General features: G+C 38.4%; 1 protein-coding gene and 1 long non-coding RNA gene across 4 annotated transcripts in view; one reads left to right on the top strand and one right to left on the bottom strand.

The window, feature by feature from the left end:
- Positions 1–19,435, top strand: part of LOC115344745 (ectonucleotide pyrophosphatase/phosphodiesterase family member 1) — a 58,899-nt gene that overhangs the window by 12,184 nt on the left and 27,280 nt on the right. For all 3 annotated transcript variants that reach the window (XM_030022647.2, XM_041125203.1, XM_041125202.1), the window contains 6 exons: positions 5,301–5,373; positions 7,036–7,152; positions 9,395–9,520; positions 9,688–9,748; positions 14,760–14,857; positions 18,412–18,491. In XM_030022647.2, the coding sequence (XP_029878507.1) occupies positions 5,301–5,373; positions 7,036–7,152; positions 9,395–9,520; positions 9,688–9,748; positions 14,760–14,857; positions 18,412–18,491 (555 nt within the window). The remainder of the gene's footprint in view (positions 1–5,300; positions 5,374–7,035; positions 7,153–9,394; positions 9,521–9,687; positions 9,749–14,759; positions 14,858–18,411; positions 18,492–19,435) is intronic.
- On the bottom strand, positions 839–19,017 carry LOC121233472. Its single transcript, XR_005932955.1, has 3 exons — positions 19,006–19,017; positions 18,289–18,291; positions 839–2,007 (listed from the first exon to the last, which is right to left on the bottom strand). It is a non-coding gene; the product is annotated as an uncharacterized LOC121233472 (long non-coding RNA).

The raw sequence follows: 19,435 nt of genomic DNA, 5'->3' as shown, positions 1-19,435 counted from the left end.
CATGGAGGTTAGAATGAAAAACCACTACTTTGCATTGCTTCTTTGTTAATCGTGTAGTTGTTAATGGATGTGCCTTAAACCTTAGAGTGACAAGTTTTGTTGGCCATGGAACACCAGGGATGAAAAAAGGAAGATGGAAATCAACTGAGTACATGGTAGGCAAAGGGTGAGGAAGATCAACACAAAAAACTTAATTCAGAATGATTATTCCTTAAAAGAGATACCAAGGCATTCTTTGCTGAAGAAAATGCAGAGCAGAAGAGTAGAGGGGAAGTAGGGAAGATGGACAGAGCTAGGGAAGAGTAAAGAGAAAGGGACAGTAGCATTGACTGTGTAAAGGAAGAGTAAAATACAATAGCAAAGGAAAGGTGACAGTAGCTAAGGCTGGTGAGAGATTTCTATGTATGTCAGCAATACCTGTACAGTTGACCAGTCTCTTTGGGATCCAGTGCCTGCAGCCTGTGTGCATGCTGGCTCTGTGGCCCTTCCAGCAGCTCTCCAAAATCACTGCTGAGAAATTCTCTTCAGCTGCAGTTCTAGAGATGAGTGATAGAAATGATTCTGCTCTCTATCTATGTTATCATATTTCCATCTGCCCAGCTCAAAATAAAAGGCTTTTCAAATGTGTTCAGGATTGCAGTTTTCCAGACACTCAACCACCTATTCCCAACCGCTATAATGTTTACAAAGCAAAGCTTTTATTGCTTCCGCCCACGTAAAGGAAGCAGTGATGGGACAGAGATTCATCCCTAGATGACAATGGTTTTTGATTCCAAAACAAACTTTAAAAAAAATATTTTTAAAACAAAAAAGGACACTTTCTTCTCTGCAGTTTTTACTGTGTTGGTTTAAAAACTTTTCTCAGATACTATATTAAAACCAAATCTGACATTTCGTCCTAGCAGTCTCTCAAGTTACCGTAAAAAGTTCATGTGCTACTTTAGTGTATAATAAGGCCAGGTTCTTTAATTTTATTTGCCTTCCTACTAAATGTTGGGTTCCCATATTCTTTCTTAATTGCACCTTTTTTCTCAGTTCTTGCTTTCTCTTTTGAGGCGAAGAATGTGGGGGAGAGAGAGAATAGGTAAGATTTTCTCCTTTTGTTTAAAAAGACAGACTAAACCTTGAAGGCACGTGTTAGGTTGACAATGTGGTAGTAGCTAGAGATTTGAGTCTGGTGCTTGCAGCAGGACAGCTGCAGGGTTCTAATGAGGTTCTTGATAGTAAACCTTAAACTACATGTGCAGCTACTTGTCTTTATATAGATTTAAAAAATAAAAATCTTTACACAGCAGACTGCAGCATCCCAAACTTGAGCTACCTGTATGTAAAATAGTTCAGGTAATATTAGTAACCTACTGTTACAGCAAGGTCCCATGCAACAAGAAGCAAGGTAAATTAGTCCACATTTGGGCTGCAGCAGTGTGGTGACTTTCTGTATCTGGGTGACCTGTAAAGCTAGCTTGATTATTCCTCGTCATCTGTAGAGCTGATAATCTTAAAGCCTTTCCACTAACAATAGGTCAGCTACTAGTGTAACATCTCTTGCTGTGCCTAGTCAGGACTACTGCTGCTATTGGCCAGTATTAGTTGCTCCACATTGTTCCAGCTGAACATTTGTGCCATTTGTGTGGGTAATATCCACGTGACTGAAGTCATTCAGGCTCAAGATAAAGCTTTGATTCAAAGCCTTAAACACTAAGCTGCAATTGCATGGTATAGTCCACTAGATTAGAGCTGGCTGTCCCAGAACATTGTCAAATGCTTTACCTCTAAGCTTACCATTTTTGTGAAGGTTCTTAAGTGTTAAAGAAAGAAAGGAAAAAAAAAAGGGGGGGGGGGATAGCTTTAGTGTTTTGCAGTAAAATATTTTTTAAGACTAAAATTTAAGCTAGTGGGACTAATGTTAAGAAAGCAAAGGCTTGAATGTAATGAGTCAATAGAATTTCCCAGATCTTCATTTATTACAAGTGGGCATAGTACACCAGGTAAGAACGTGGACCATGTCTTGCATATACACAAGGGAAAACATCTGAGAGCAGAGCTGGTTTGTAGTAGAGACACAGAGAGCATTTGTAGTGTGCTGTGTTTTGTGATGCTATGAGGCTTCCAGAGTATTGCTTGCAGGAAACACAAGTTGTGTTATTCCATCAAGTAGCTTTACCATTTTGTAGTATTTCCTACCCAAAACAACATTCATATGCCTCAGTGAACATAATCCTTTCATGTTTTTGCTTGTTGGAATTAATTATGTTCATGGCAGTGTAAAACTGAAAATCTAGAATACAATACAAAACTGATTTTGTAACATTTGGTGCCAAAATCTCAGGAACTATTTGTGAGAACTTTAGTGAAGATTTACCAGTTTTAGTTGGGAAGTACTATAACGCTATCACTTTGGAGTGGGTTTTATTTAGATTTAATTTTTACATTAATTTGGTGTCACAATTAATTTGTGGTTTTTAAACATGCATTATCTACACTGAAGCTCCTTAAGGGAATATTAATAGTGCATTTAGTGGCACTGCAACGTGCTTTTGTTACAAGGATGCCTTAGGTGGCATAAGTCCCATAGGTCATGTAGCTATTTGAAGATATGGGAATAAAGCTCTTGCAGATAGAGTAGGTGTGGGTTTTGTCTGTTTTAAAGTGTGTTTGTGGTTACATGTCAGAGGACATTCTACTCTCTGATCTTAGTAGCAGGGCCTGGTGGGAGTAGAGAAGCAATATATTGCCACCCTGAAATAAAATGTTCTCAAGTTAGCTTTTTAAAAACAAATTAGTCGATTTGTAGTTTCCAAATAATATAAGTTAAAGGGACAATAACAGGTTTTGCTCTCTCCACTGATTTTGCTGGGCTTTGATGTGTTGCATCTCATGTGCTCCCTACCTAGCTGTGCGTGTGCTCCTATCTAGTTGGTATTTCATATGGAAAACTTCAAAGGTCCGTAACAATTTACATGGAAGATAATACTATTGATACTGATTTAACAGAAAATGTTATTGATACTGCACATGTTAGTATGCTGTTTAAAAAAAGAAAAGGCAAGTACAGAGCTCTGCAGTTGTAGTCATTCTTGACAGCTGGGTTAATGGAGACTTGCACCTTTCTGTCAGTTGTAGTGTATCTGGGTGCACTGATAATACCAGATTTTTTTTTTCTCATTCTCTTGTTTTCTTTCTTTCCCTGGCAATTCAAGGATAGAGTTGAACTTTAAAAGTATTTATTTCTCTGTTAGACATTGTTGAATCATCTAAGATTCTAGACTTGCTTGGTTCAGAATTCTAGGCCAAAGTTTCATCAGGTCCAGTCTATAATTCCGTTTTTTTCATGAATGCTGTATGTGTAATATTTTTTATATTGATTAATATGGTTTATGATAATTTTCAGTTCAGAAATCCAGAATAATGCCTGAATTTCAATGCTACGCATTCCAGAAATTGCGTTCTTACTGGCTTTATTAACTGCTTAGTGAACAAAATTGTATAGTGAACTCTATATTTGTTAAAAACAACACAAATAGTTTTTATTTACTCAAGTGCTCACAGACTTCAAAAAAGTAAGCTTGAGAAATAATTAGGTGCATTTTAAAATGGGGTGAATTTTTGCCACATCACAACATGATTCAGACATCACACTCAAAAGACTGACTCAGCAGCTTTTGCTGATTGGGGAGGAGGAAAAAAGGCAGAGACTTTGTGTAGGCATGTACGTAAAGTTATTGAAGTATTGCTTGAAAGCAATTTTTCCTCAGAAAACAATGACCATAAAGGTGATGTACATTCTCTCCTACCCGTACTTCCTCAAATACTTCTGAATAAGAAAGTCTGCATTATTACAGTGCTGTCTCTTTCAGGACTTTTGGCAAACTACCTTATTACATTCTACACTTGAATAGCATAGCCATCATAAGTGCCTTGTTGGCTTTCCTGGACTCTTTAATTACTGTATATGCATTGATAATGTATACACTTTTCCTTAAGAGTTTATGGACCAAATCCAGTACTTCATGAGATTAAAAGGAATCTTTCCCTGTATTTGAGTAGGCATTAGGTCTTGCCCTAAAATGCTGGACAAGGACAATATGGTGCTTGTTTGATAACTTTAATGCATTCAGAATCCAAAATAAACATGGCCATAGTTTCTGGTCAGTGTAAGACACTGTGGTCAGTCTAATGTGACATCCCACAGTTGCTTACCATGGTATGGACCAACATCTAGTACGAACCGGATACTAGGAAGTGGGAAAAGGTTTTCCTGCCTAAGAAAATTATAGGTATCACTTAAGAGCCATGCCTTCTGTTTGTAGTCTGTGGTCAATGGCAAAACTTCGTTTCGTCTTAGAACAAACTAGGAGGAAGGAAGAAGTGGAGCAAAGAGTTTTCTCTAAAATTGATATATGAGTAACCATAAACATCTTAATTTTTTTGTTTGTGAGAAACAACTATATCATCATGTCTACATTAAATTACTTGATAAGAAATGAAGTACACAGGCCTAGTCTTGAGAATATTCATGTTCATGCAGCAGTAATTAATTGCAAACAACATAACTACTTGTGTGTCGTGGTTTAACCCCAGCCAGCAACTAAGCACCACGCAGCTGCTCACTCACCCTCCCCTCCCCCCCCACCCAGTGGGATGGGGGAGAAAATCGGGAAGAAGAAGCAAAACCCACGGGTTGAGATAAGAACGGTTTAATAGAACAGAAAAGAAGAAACTAATAATGATAACACTAATAAAATGACAGCAGCAATAATGAAAGGATTGGAATGTACAAATGATGCGCAGTGCAATTGCTCACCACCCGCTGACCGGCACCCCACTAGTCCCTGAGCGGCGATTCCCCGCCCCCAGTCCCCCCAGTTTATACACTAGATGTGATGTCCCATGGTATGGAATACCCCTTTGGCCAGTTTGGGTCAGCTGCCCTGGCTGTGTCCTGTGCCAACTTCTTGTGCCCCTCCAGCTTTCTCGCTGGCTGGGCATGAGAAGCTGAAAAATCCTTGACATTAGTCTAAACACTACTTAGCAACAACTGAAAACATCAGTGTTATCAACATTCTTCTGGTACTGAACCCAAAACATAGCACCATACCAGCTACTAGGAAGACAGTTAACTCTATCCCAGCTGAAACTAGGACATTGTGTGAGTGAAAACTGTGAAAGCAGTGAAATCAGCCTCCTAATCTGCATGTTTATCAATTTCAGTACAATTGTATAACAGTATAGAGAAAATAAGGGCTTTCAAACCATCAGTGGTCATTTAAGATTACTTTCTTTTCCTTCCTGTTCCACAGGTGCTCTGTGTCTGCATGTTAACGACAATCCTAGGATGTATATTTGGCCTGAAGCCTAGCTGTTCAAAAGATGGTAACTAATATGCCTTTTATTTAGTAATATTTCTAAGGAATTCCTTTTTGTTTCTTTTTTACAAAAAGAAAAATTAATTTTGATGTTATCGGAATGCTTTCTTGCTGTAGGAAGAGGATTGGATGCATTGCTTGAAGCAGTTTCAGTTAGAGGGGAATGAAAATACTGGCAAATACATGTCAGGTGTACTCAGTACTTGTGTGTACTCACTTGAGAGGTAAACTGATCCTCGCACTCAGTGTCTGGTCTGGCAGCTTCCATATATCCCAACTGTCACTGTGGTGATGTCACATGGCTGGCTTTTCTCAGTTCACTATAAAAAAAACCCAACAATTTCTATTTCATGTTGTCCTGGAACATTTGTTTTTCATCTTTTCCAGTCAATTATGGGCAAAAAAAAAAAGTTATTTTTTTTACTGGTTAGAATTGTAGCCTGAAAATGTTCCTTGTGGAATTCCTCAGGCTGTTTTCTGTCCTGAAAAATATGTGGTTTTTTCAATGGTGAAGTTTCTTCAGGTAGAAGGTTATAAAAGATATTTTAAGAAATCAAGCTTCAGTTTGGGAGCAACTATTTGGAATAATTTCAAAGTTGATCTGTTTAACAAACAGGCCTACAATGATTTTTAACTAAAATTCAGATTATTAATTTCCCAGTAGAATCTGTTTAGGTTTTTTCTCATTTTATTACAGCTTTGCAATATTGGCTCATTATTATCTCATTTTCCTAATATCACACACATCAAGATTCTTGATAAGAGGAGCCAAATGATGAAGGATTTACCTCACTCCCTTCTGGTGATTGCACAGGAAGAAACAAACTGACCAACTACTTACGTGTTGTTATAGCTTCATGTCACCAGTTTTGTGGGTTTTTTTGTTCCCCCACCCCAAGCAGCTCCAGTCTAGTGGAAGAATGCTGTGCCTTTTTTTTTAACATTAAAACTGAACAAAAATTAAGCCAGTGAGCAGTACACTCAAGTTTGTAGCTCCTGTGTCTGGTTTGGAACAGCCCTTCCTGTGTCTTGAGATAGTACCTTAACCATGGTACAGCAGAATGCTGGACTGGGGCTTCTTCAGTTCCACTGATTTGTATGAAGACAGTCACTCAAACAGGGCATGAACATGGGAGAGTTGCAAGCATAGCTAATGCAGTCTAAATTCTATTTAATGTTTCATTATTTATAGAAAGTGGAACATTGTCAGATGTGAAGATGAAGATTAGTGTTCTCTGCAAGTGTTTCACTGTTTAGGGCACCCTTATTGAAAACCTAGGTTCAGATTTCCTCTGACAGAGATCTTCCATATTCTAAATGACTGTACTCATATCTTCTGGTGATACAGAAAGGTAAGGACAGTCACAACTAGAATTGTAGTCTTTTGTTTCACTTATTTCTGCCAATAATGAAACACTCTGTTCCTGCTAAAACAGAACAGAACTCTTTGTTCAATATGATAAAAAAATATTTTTGCTCAATAAGAGAAAATAAACATTTAGTTGGATCAAGACTTTCCTTTTCCTTTGGCTGTCACTGGTTTTGCAGCCATCCTGTAAGTTGTGGAATGACCAGCTCTGTCGTTCCACATGCTGACCTTATTCATTTCTGTTGCATGTTGACTGATTTGGGCTCAGTCACTGACATCTAACACTATCCAATATTACAGTGAAAACCTGCAAAGGTCGTTGCTTTGAAAGGACCTTTGGAAGCTGCCGTTGTGATAGAGATTGTGTCAAGCTTGGAAACTGCTGCTTAGATTACCAGGAAACATGTATACAACCAGGTAAGGATGGAAAAAAGCTGTGGGGCAAACTCTTCTATTTTGTGATGTGGGACAGCTCAGCATGTGTGAGTACTGTTGTGGTCAGCTGGCTGTAACCCCTGACTTTTCAGATAGGCTGTGAGCTCAAAGGAGGGCTGCTGAACAACAGGGTGGTTCTGATGCCAGTGGTCTCCCCCTTTTTGTGCTCCCTCCATTGCAACCATGGGTGGAGTTGCAGTGATGATGGTGGTACTGGGGACTCATGTGGAAACATCAGGGCTCTGGTGCAGCTGTTGCACACAAAGCAAGCTTGTATTTCACCCAGCTGGACTACATAAGAGCTGACATAGCTGGTAGGCTGGCTTTCCCATAGCTCCTCTGGGGAGAGAGGCTGTGAGGGACTGTGCTGCTGCCCTCCCCCTTGGGAAAGAGGAGGAACAACTGCAATTCAGTCTCAGCCAGCCTTTTGTTCTTTGTCTGGGGGTGAGAGAACAGTGATCTGCATTGTCCCTGGCATCAGGGACAACTCCTACATTCTCAGGCAAACCAGGAATAGGAGTGCGTTCTGCATACTGTATCTCTCTGTCATCACCAGTGTGAAAAAGTAGAAGGACAGAGCAACTCTGAAAGCTTCTGTCTCTCCTTACCCACCTACTCAGGCCCTCTGCCTTGTTACTCCCCAGCTTGAGTGTGAAGCAAGGGTCATGTGCTGGCCTTTGGGACAAGGCAGGATGACAAAACAGATTGTGCTGGTGGAGAATGATTGTGAAGTGAGAAGCAGGTCTCGTGATTTGCCAGAAAGCAAAGGTCAGATAGGCAAAAGTGTGAAAAGTACCATGGAGAAATTTTACAGGGAAATGTGTTAGTGCAGGTAGTAACATTAAGGACAGAACTTGAGTGTTTTCTCTAAATTAGTTTTGCCTTAATGCTTCATATGCAGCATTCTTTTCAGTTAACTGTTTTTCTTCTCACTCCTCTTCATGTGTATCTGTAAAGTTTATCAATGTAGTCTCACACTGAAATTAAAAATTCTAATGTTGACTTTTAAAACCAAATGATTAGACTGAGCTTAGGTCCCTGCTTCAACTGACTGTTATTGAAAGATCCTCTAAATTGCATAAATCTCTTTGCTTATGGAATAGTTGCATGGGATTTACCCTCCACTTTGTTTCATTACACCACTCTGCCTTAGTTTAAAGAATATTTTAAAAACAAACTGGAGAGTCTGTCTCAGCACTCAGAATGGGAATTCATTGCTTGGTGTTGTTTACGTTTTTTTAATTAATTAGCCTTAACATCAGTGGAGAATCAAATTCTAATTTCTAAATAGTATCATGTAACTAGAACCATAATAGATTCTTCTGTCTCTCTCAGAAGTAAAGATCTACTGACATTGGTAGAGTTACTGAAGTTCAGTATTCCTGAAAGTGACATTAACCTCCTGAGAATGCTTTTAGGGATTTATAATTGCTAGTCATGTATGAAGATGGCTGACTGTCCTCTAATCAAACATTTAGATTTGGCTTCCATGTCTCTAAGACCTTCACTTAAGTATTCACTTAGTTGGTAAACTCATTCACATTTATCCTCATTGACCTCAAAGGATCTACTTGTGTAGATCATCATCAGATGATTGCAAAATGATCATCTTCAAATGATACAATGTATTGGAATATTCCATTCAGAAAATCAACATGATTCAGGAAAAAAAAAATCTCTTACTAAAATCAGCAATGAAGCTGAAGTCAGTAGGTCTTCCTGTGAGCTTATATATACAGTCTCAGATAGTGGCAGAGTGATACCTATGCCTCAGAGGTGCTGAAAGATGCTGGAGTGCCTGATGGTGACTGGTAAAATCCATTGTGACTTCAATGCAAGTCTGAGTAAGTTACTGCTGCTCAGTGTCTTCTAGGCATTCCAAAGTCAGACTCAGATTTGGAGTTTTTCTTTATAGTATGTGGGTTTAATCTGGTAAATGCATAAATTACCATATTTAAGGAGGTCTGTAAAAAGGATTCTTATCTGTGATATTTATAATCATATGCTGCAAAATTGTATTCAGATGGCTATGCACTTGGATTATTTAGCCATGGGTGTTTCTATTTTCCAAAGTGCCAAAGCTTGCAATATTATACATGCATGAAATACCTCAGGACTGTTTTTCAGTGAGTACACATTTGAGACAGAACAAGATTCAGTTTATTAATTCTACACTTACACTGGTATTAATCATTGTGCTGTCCTTCTCTCTCATCTGTTTTAGCCCACATATGGACCTGTAATAAATTCAGGTGTGGAGAGAAGAGGCGACCAGAATATCATTGTTCCTGTTCAGATGACTGTGTGGAAAATAAGGATTGCTGTGTCAATTATCATGCTGTTTGTAAAGGTAAATATCCTAAACAAGTTCCTACAGTCTCTTATATGTACCCATATTTGTATGAAAGGAGCAAGAACATAATATAACTTCAAAAGCATCCAGTAAAATGAAAAAACTTGCATTTACCAATAAGAATGTACTGTCTTAAAAAATAAATTGCACTCATTTGTTTTAAGGAGAGGCAAGCTGGGTTGAAGAAGAGTGTGAGGACATTACTGAACGCCAGTGTCCAAAAGGGTGAGTATACTGTATATTTGCATAGCTCTACTCTTTGCTTACGTTTCATCTTTGAGATTATTTTCCCTACTGTGCCTTCCTGGGAGCTGCTTGCCTTTCTTATCCACAGTAAGAGCAGCTGCCAGACAGAGAAGGACACCTGTTCAGCCAGCATTTGGTAGTACTTACTAACAGCTCAGGTTGCGCTGTCCCAGCAGCACTCATGTATCCCAGCACTTGCTTGACTTGCAAGACATGCCTATTCCTGAACCCTGCTGCCTCTCACAGATGTGTGTGCTCTGGGCAGCTCTGTCTTGTGCCAGCCTCATTGTCCTACGTGTGCTCTAATACCTGCTGTCCCAAATATTTTTGGACCCATCCAGCAGTCTCAGGCTCCTAAGACTGCCTCCCTCCCTGGTCACTTCTAAAGACCTTTCCATTTCCTTGCCTGTTCCAGCTCCAGACCTGCAAAATGTGGGCAGATCACTGTCCCAGTTTCACCAGCAGTGGGACAGCATTACTTGCAAACTGTCTGAACTACTTTCTTTAAAAGGTGCAGAATGTCATGGGATCCTTGTATCCTCTGGCTCAGCTCTACAGTGGGCCCGCTCCTGCAAGTTATGTGTACGTTGTGTGAGGAATGACTCATGTAGTTTATGGCATCAGCACTCAGGCTCAAGCAGTAGAGCAAAGCTCCGAGCCAGGAAAAAAGCCTGTATTTCTTATACTGTTTTTGCTGTGGGATCTTCAAATTAACTTTAAAGCTAAAGTTGACTGCAAACTATGATTGTATGTATAAGTTCTTAATAGAAGTGACTTGAACATTCTTGACTGAACAGTGTTCAACTGGAAAATACTTTGTAGATATATTGTGGGGATGAGTTGAATTGATTTATGTTCTTGTCTGAAAAGTGTCAAAAAGTCAAAACTATTTTCATCTTGATGATTTTGAAATTATGGTGTGCTGGGGATATTTCTAGTAAAGTAAAAACATTTCACTTTGTTCTTATGTCATTACTTTTTTTGACTTATGTTAAGATACTTAAATCGTGCTATATTTATTCATTGGAGTTATAATACTGTCAAACAAAATACATTTCCTTTCAGAATATTTTTATACCGAACAAGTACTTTTCATTCAGAGCAATAACAAATGCTGACACTTCAGAACCTTCATCAAGACAGAAATTGGAACTTCTGTCCAGCTTGGAGCCCAGGTCCCTGATAAGCCCCCACGTAGGAGGGTGGTAGCCAGGTGGTTCTGGAAGTTTTTGTCATTAACTCCTGTTCTGAGGTTAGGGGCCATTCAGGACTGTGTAATGGGAACTGACTCTAGGATGCTGATTTCCCTAATGCAAAACTAGGAAGTGTTACCCCCATGGGGTGGATAAACAAGCAAGAGCCTCGTGCAGATCCACAGTCAAAGTTAATGGTGTAAATGCCATAGGGCAACTCCTGTTAGTTAACTTCTTTTTAGGGGTTTTTGTTTGTTATTTCTGTTCAGTGCATGAAATGGATACGTAGTTACTCTACTAAAATTGTCTTAATCCTGGCAAAACCAGAAATGTTGCAATAAAACCCAGGCCAGGAAAGGGTGATGTGGGGACAAAGGTGAATCAAACAGTGTTGACTGAAGGCTCATCTTGGACTATTAGCGCACAAACCACTCCCAAAACTAACAACTCTGTAAACAATCCACTTCTTCCTATGGTGGGGTAGGCAGGAATGCAGGTGACTAGCTCACTGCTCATTTTGAGGCCTCAGGATATCAATTCTGATTCTGTGCGTATTAATACAGCATGTTTTGTGGGTTCAGATTGCTGGTTTTGTTCTGTTTTGGTTTTAGTTGGGTTTGCTCTTGTGGTGCAGAATAGACAAGACAATGCAGTGTTCAATGAGGTGTTTAATCTGAGAAATCCCACTAATTTCAGTGAGACTGATCAAGTTGTTAAAATTAAGTACTCACCTAAGTCTTTCCAAGACTAGGTTCTATATTATTTAACTGGATTATAAAGTTAATGGGCCATAAGATTTGAGGAGAGATCTAGACCTTCTCACTGTTAAAGGAGTGAAATAAAACTCTGAGAATTCAAACCTACTTAAGCAGTTTATCCTAGTGCTTAACTAGATGGTTTTCCTGATGTCTTAGTATCTTTTGTTGTACTTTAAGCCTACTGCTATTAGTTCTATCTTCATTGAGCTGGAAGAGCAGCTGATTCCTTTCTTCTTTGCAGATCTCTCCTGTATATTTGAAATTTGCTATTATGCCTCCTGTTGAGGCTTTATGTACATTTAGCAGAAAAGAGAGCTTTACTTCCTGTGCTTTATGCTGTATATAGGCACTAGTGGGGGCGATAGGAAGTTTTCTGTGTAGTATGTTTAGCTTTTAAAGAGGACTTTTTTCTTTTTTCTTTTTCTTTCTTTCTTCTATTTTTTTTCCTTTAATTGTGGTCTAACTTGCCTGCGGTGAGGGAGGTCAGGTTGGCAGTATGGTCTGCAGTTCTGGGCTCTTCATCATCCAGACTAGTGAACCTGCTAGACCACAGCAAGCCTGTGTTGCCTGCATTATGTTTCCATAGAAGCCAGTTTATAGGAGGAGATAATTGCCACTGCATTTCCTTCAGTTTGGAGTCAGGATGTGACTGTGGTGTACATATTTATCCAAGACCTGTGAAGCACCCTTGTCATACTGTTTGGACACAGCCAGCATGAATCACTGGCAGGGCCAAAACTTGAGCCTACCAGGCTTGCTTGCTCATGGTAGCACATTTTTGAAGTAGCAAGTGTAACCTGGGCTACTGACAAGAAAAAGTCATGGAAATCGCTGATATGTCTCAGAACCGAGCTCAGGTCAGTTTGTCTAGGGATTTTACTGGAGCTGCTCCAAAGAGAGTGCAGTTAACGTGGTCTGTCATGCTTTGCTTCCCTGAGCACAGGGCTCATCACTAACTGTATGAGTTTCAGCATGTGTAGAATATACAAGAAGCGAAATGGCCAATCTCCCTAGTTGTGGCAATCGTCTATTTTGCCAAGTTTAATTTTACATGTGCAAGAGGGTCAGTAGCTGCATTTGCAGGCAACCAAAACATGTACTTAACAGTTGGTTTGCTTGTAACTGCCAAACCAGAAACAGTTGTGTAAAGTCCCTTTCTAAGGAGTTGTTTTAAATTTGGTTTGGTTTTTTTGTTTTGTTTTTTTTGGGTTTTTTTTGGTGGGTTTTTTTTTTTTTTTTTTTAGTTAAACTTGTTGGTAAGTAATATTGACCAGTCTTTGCATCAAAGTTCCTATTTTATTGCAGGAAACTTTGCCGTGGAGATTGTTAGACCTCTGCATTGGAGGGAATCAATTTATTGGGGTGGGCGGCAGAAAAGGTATTTGCAGGAGTTGCAGAGATCAGAATCTGTGGTGCAAAAAATACTTGTAATATGGGCAAAGATAGTACATGAAGTTTCCCTACTCTGTTCTGCCAAAGAACTTTAGTCTTGGTCAGAAGATCGTTAATTTCTTGTTCCCAGCTAATTGCCCTAAGATTTTCAAAATATGGTATTAAATATACCATATAAATAAAAACTGGGCTACAAACACACATCTTACACCCCAGACAGAATGAAACATTAAGATGTATTTGTAAGGTAGGCTATGTAAAGGTTCTGACTAGTGAAATCCTTTTGGCTGAACTGTTGTCCAAATTGTTGATTAAAATTTTTTTAGGATAGACATGTTTTGATTGCCTGACTAATCTTTGGTTTAATACAGTCACCTTTGTTTGACTGAAATAAAGCTTATAAATGTTTCACTTGTAAATGACTGTTTGGATCTTTTTGTGGGGTGCCTCACTAAAGAAATTGTAAACACTTTATAAATAATATTTGTCTTCTATCCTCACTGTTTTATTTTGGGAAACTAAAGTGCAACAAAGTTTTTAAAAAAAAATATTTTCGTTTTACAATTTGGAGACATTAAAAGGAAAAATGAGCTTGCAATTGACATGTAAAAAATATTCAATTCTTCTATGCAAATGTGTGTTTTCAGTGGTTGTTGCTGCACTGCAGTGATTTTTTGCAGTCTCACATGTCTTCATATCTATAGGTCAAACATAGGATATTTTTTCTTCAAGGAAGAATTACTGATGACTATTCCCATTGTGATGCAATATTTTAAGTGCTTACAGTTGGAGAGAAATTGTTTGAACAGGGCTGAAGCTGGGAGCAAGTCAAGGCTGGAAAACAGAGGTCCTGTGGAGATTGGAAGGCGAGAATTTATTTTTGCTAGTTCCAGTGAAATCAGTTTCTGAATTTATTTGTCAAGTTCCAGGCAGAAATAGTGTTACAGTGTTCCAGTCATAGGGCCACATTTTTCAGTTCAGAGATTGGTAGTACTTCTGGTACAGTAACCAAGTTCTTTGTTACGTGATCTTGATAAGATGAAAGGAAATATGTGTGTTATAGTTGCTGATGTAACATATCCTGTACATTAGACTTTCTTACGGTTTTGTGCACTGTATATGTAAAAAGATAAATTCCTTTCTTTCAGATAGATTACAAGTTGTTCAGGAGCACAGTGAATAAACGAAAGCCATGGCTTCACATTGCTTTTTCTCTTTCCCTTCTCTTACCCTTGGGGAGGGAGGTTGGGTTGGAGGGGCTGAGTGTTGCTCCAGTGGGACTGATTTCAAGATAAGGAGTACCAAACCTGCCAGATGGATTACATGAGCATCTTGGCTCGTTCTTTATTTTATGGGTGTTTGTGAAATCAGGCCTTGTCATGATTTCCCTGTGCTTGCCCTACTGCGATCCTCAGCCTCTTTGGGCGGGGTTGCTATGCCAGCCTACAACCAGAGGGACTGGATGGCTGGCTGCTCAGGACTGCGCCGGCCTGTGAACCTTCCTGCTTAGGAAGACTTACTTCCATGGCCTGGTTCATAGTCCCATAATGAACATCCGCATGATTTAGGGGAAACTTTCTTGAAATAAGTGATAGGAAATTATTTCTCAGAGTCTGTCTTTTAATACTTCAATTTCTGTTTGTTCAGATTTACCAAGTCTCCAGTGTTACTATTTTCATTGGATGGCTTCAGAGCAGAATATTTGCAGACTTGGGGTGGACTTCTACCTGTTATTAGCAAATTACGTGAGTAGTTTCTTTGTCTAAGCAATATCATGTCTTACCTGAAAAATCCATAGATGCGGGTATGCTTACTCTTTAAAATCCTCACTCTTCTTCTATGGAAATGGAAGTTGTTGCTCTAAACAACTGCGTACAGAGAACTTGAGGTGTGGGAGGGTGGAAAGGCAAAGAGAGGGAGGGCATGAGGAAAGGGCTCTTTGGATTTTTCAGTGAAACCTTAAAAATTAAGTAGTCCTTCCTGTATTTAGGAGGTGGATGCTTTTTTGCTGTGAGATTACTTTATTTCTTCAAAATAGAAGTAGACCCACTTTTTGCTCTATATTGCATATTGTCTCATATTTAGGTGGAATGGCTTTGGAAAATGGAAAGCAAGGTAGAAAGCATTTGATTACATTTGAAAAAGAAGATAGAGAAGGAAGAGATTAGGAACAGATGATACAGAACGGCTGGTAGAAATGTGCTGAATCTGAGAAAACTTTGATTTAACAAACATTTTCAGAAGAAATGAGAACCTCATAAGTACATATTTTTACCCTAGCTTTTGTACTGTCTTAACTTTGTAGTGTCTAAGTAACTTTAGTTACTTTTCCTGTCTCTATTTTGGCTGTGGTCTGTAAAGAACTGGTGGCATTTCTTGTCTGAAAAATATGCCAATTTTCTTGTCATTCATAAATTACTACCTGGGGTGGCTGGTCTCAGTTTGACTAAAAATAAATCAGTAAAAATACTTGCTTTTTTTGTACAGTGGTTGTTACAACTTGATCTGTTCCAGAGGATAACAATTCACAGATGTATTTGAGGTTTTAGCTTTCTTCGTTTTGTTCCATGTTAGAATAAAATGAGGTGTTTGAAACAATTTTATTAGATGCAGTTATAAAAAATTTCAACTGAAGAAGACTTCTTGGGCATTGTGAGGAGAGGCTGGCTATTACAGGTAGTTATAGCTGTGGCTGAGATACAAAATAACAGTGCCACAAAGTATCTGTAGGACTTCTGCTGACTCCTATAATAAACTTGTATTTCTCTTTCCACTGAACCCATGATAAATTCTGACTACTAAGAAATACAAATATCTTAGTATCTTCATCATAGTCACTTCACTTCTCCAGAACCATGGAGTTTTTGGTGGTCAAAACTTACTTTTTTTTTTTAAAAGGATTCTAAAACCATAATGTCTAATAATACATGTTTTAGACACAGCAAAATAAGGAACAGTCTGGGGAAAAAAATATTATTTCTGCATTATGTCTGCAGTTCTACATTAGTATGGAGCATTTTTTGGTAATCTGATACAAGACTTTTAGAGATGATATGCTACAGGATCTTCAGCTTTCTCTTGTTACAAAACCTTGCTCTCCAGGCTTTTTTCCCCTCATAGTAAAATGGTGGGTGAAAAGCTCAGATAAGGCAAATTTTCTTCAGTAAGAGAAAAATAGTCTCGTGAATGGAAATTGCTGTCACTGCGATGTATATCACATGGCACTCTGATGGCCTGTAGCTTCAAATCTCCATGTTCTTCACATCCCATGTGTCTAGGCACTGAAAATGGTGGAAGCAGTCATAGTGTAAAGATAAACATTTATACGAGTATGTAAATGCTGCTACAGTATTTTACTGTGCAGGAAAGGGTAATGAAATCTAGTACTTTGTGGTAGATAAGTAACAAAAATGGATAAATTGCTTGAATATTGCTGACAAATTGTATTGAATCCTTTTGAAGTTCATAGTTATTAATTTACAGGACTAGTAAATGTTCAAAAAGAGACACAGTTTGAATGACAGCATTTACAAAGCAGTGAACAGTTATTGGCTTTAAGTAACTTATCAGACTTCCCAGTTCTTTATTAAATTAGAACAATGTTAAATCCCTGGATTTTCCTCTTTAAAACACTTGATGACAAGTGCAGCATTCTGTTAGATAAAAATATTCCCAATATCTAGTCCTGTTAATTTAGCCATGCCTACAGTGAAATTCTGATGTCTCCTTGGAGAAATCAGTTAGAGATGCCTGTAAGACAATATAATAATTTCAACTTTAGCAAGTTTTATTATATACTCATTCTCTCTGCTACCTGCTGAAAGGTGGGCAATTCAGCATGGAGCTGAAGGTTTTCAGTGAATCCAAACATAGCCATAACGTGCGTATATGGGGCTCAGAGAAGACATTTTCCCATACTTTTATGCTGTGATATTATAATTTTTAAATAAATCTTCCTTATGTCTTAAATTGTCTTTAAGGCAACAAGTCAGAAAGAAGAAAGGTAACTCTTATGGAAAGTCCCAGCAAAACCCCCTAGGATTTTGGACAAAAGTTTTTAAGTGTATTTTAGTCTTACTTTAAAAACAAAACAAAACCCCCCTCCAACCTCCCCATCCACCCCCACAAAAAAATCCTATGACTTCAGAAAACAGCCTCAACAACAGATTTGGAAATGGTTGAAACGTGTTGAGTGTGTTGCAGTAGCAAAAATGGTACAAGTGATGATTTGTTACTACAGAACACAGATGTGGGAGGGACTGTATGTAACTTGAGCGGATTTAACTTTCTGGGTTGGCTTCTTTTTATCTTGATTATCTTAAATTGATTATTCCAACTGAGATCTAATCCAAAGCCCTAATCCAATGAGTTCAAAGTGCCTTGATGCAACACTTTTTATGTTATCAAACCTTTGATTTATTTTTCATTTATATTGTAAAAATAATGACACAGAGGGCCAGTGAAGACTGCCCAGTGGCGGTCTTTCCATAGGGTCATTATTTTTGGCTCTTTAGCATCAGTTAAAGTGGTTTTGGTTATCACATAGTATTTTTGAAGTTGTTGGTAAGGGCTTTTTTTTCCCTTTTTCTTTTCTTTCTGTTAAATCAGGGCCTATACATTTGTCTGTGAAAATTTAGGCACCTAACTCCAGTAAGGTCTGCTGAAGTGTTTTGGCCTGGCTAATGACTCTTCATACTAGCAAACACTGTGCACTAATCTCCTTAGAAACCTATGATTTTTATATTAAGATAAAGGAAACTTTGAGATTCATCTTGGAATAAGAGCTCATTTTTATTAAAAACAAACAAACAAAAACCTGCAAACAAAAAGGAGACTGCAAAATAAATAGGGATTTGACAGGTGACTGAGAGCGCCAGGGCACCACTGTGCCAGTGGCCAGTTCATCTCTGGGAGTGCCCAGGGTGAACTAGCCAGTTGCTGTCAAGCAGCAGACTTCACTTACTACATACCAGGGCAACTTTGGAGGGTGTGATTTCTTTGATTATTCATTCTTATCTATGCATGGTTTTCATAAGGACTGTAGGTTTTGCTCATGACCATTGAAGTCGGTCGTTAGGAATATATAAAATTTGTATTAACAGCCGTTTAGTCAGCTTGTAAATGAATGTGGGAAGAAAAATGAAATATTAACTCCATAATTTTGAAGAATGAAAACTTTCTGGGAATATTTTTTGTCTTTTTCTTTTTCTTTTTTAAAAAGGTTTATGTCTTCATGAGAGCAACTTGCAAGGGTTTTTATTTCTGTAATTTTGCTGATTTTCTTTCTTCCTCCCTTTAGAGAAATGTGGAACATACACCTCCAGTATGAGACCAGTGTATCCTTCAAAAACCTTTCCCAATCATTACTCCATTGTCACAGTAAGAATTTCTGTATATTATGTTTCCACTACTGAAGAGGCTGTTCATTATCAAGTTGTCTCCAAGGGAATAGTATATTTCTTTGATGGATTATTAAAATAATAAGATTTCCCTTCAGAATATGAAAATGTATATATTATACCCTTTATCTAATTTAGATTAACAGTCATTATATAACACTGCAGCTAAATGGTCAGATTTCATCTTAAGTAATCCAATCCTTCTAAAACTAGCTGCAAGAATTTCTGTATAGGTGGAAGGCCACATCACTTTACAACTCCTCATTTGTGTAAATATTTCCACTAAATTGCAGCTTGCTCTCTTGTGGAGTAAGAGCAGCGTTACTGCTTTAAACTGCCAGCCTGGTTCACTTCTTTAAGGTAGCTTGGCATCATGCAAAGAAGAGTATGAAATGAAAGGAAAGATTTGAACTTTGCGTTGATGTTGACTCTGTGATGGATTGTACCCAAACCTGGATAGGAGTGTCACAAAGCTGATCTTGTAAATTTACCACCTCTTGTGTATAGGAGGAAAAAGAAAAATGGAGGTTTTCAACACTGAATACAGAGTTGGAATCCAGTAGATCCTTCTTGGTTTCATCACATCAGACCTAAAATTCAGTCAAATACTTGAGCATCTGTACCTTCTTTCTTACCTTTCCAGTTTGTCAGGACTTTTGGGGAGGAGTGCAGGTTCAGGAATGAGATGGTTTTTTTTTGTGTAATCCTCACAAATATCCATGGTTGAATATGCAGCTAAGAGGCATGGCATTGATCATGCCCTGCAGCCATGTGGAAGTGTCCCTAAATACAGTATAGGCCTTTGTCTCAGCTCCCTATTGTCAAAAGTAGCAGGTGTGGTGTTTATTAGGGTTGTAGTGGTGGTGGTGTTATATCCTTTAATGTAAAAAGGAGTTAGTCTGCTTGAAGGTAGAGCACAAAATC

The sequence above is a fragment of the Aquila chrysaetos genome, chromosome 8 (assembly GCF_900496995.4).
Source record: "Aquila chrysaetos chrysaetos chromosome 8, bAquChr1.4, whole genome shotgun sequence".
Taxonomy (NCBI): domain Eukaryota; kingdom Metazoa; phylum Chordata; class Aves; order Accipitriformes; family Accipitridae; genus Aquila; species Aquila chrysaetos.
This window is presented reverse-complemented; position numbering and strand designations above follow the sequence as displayed.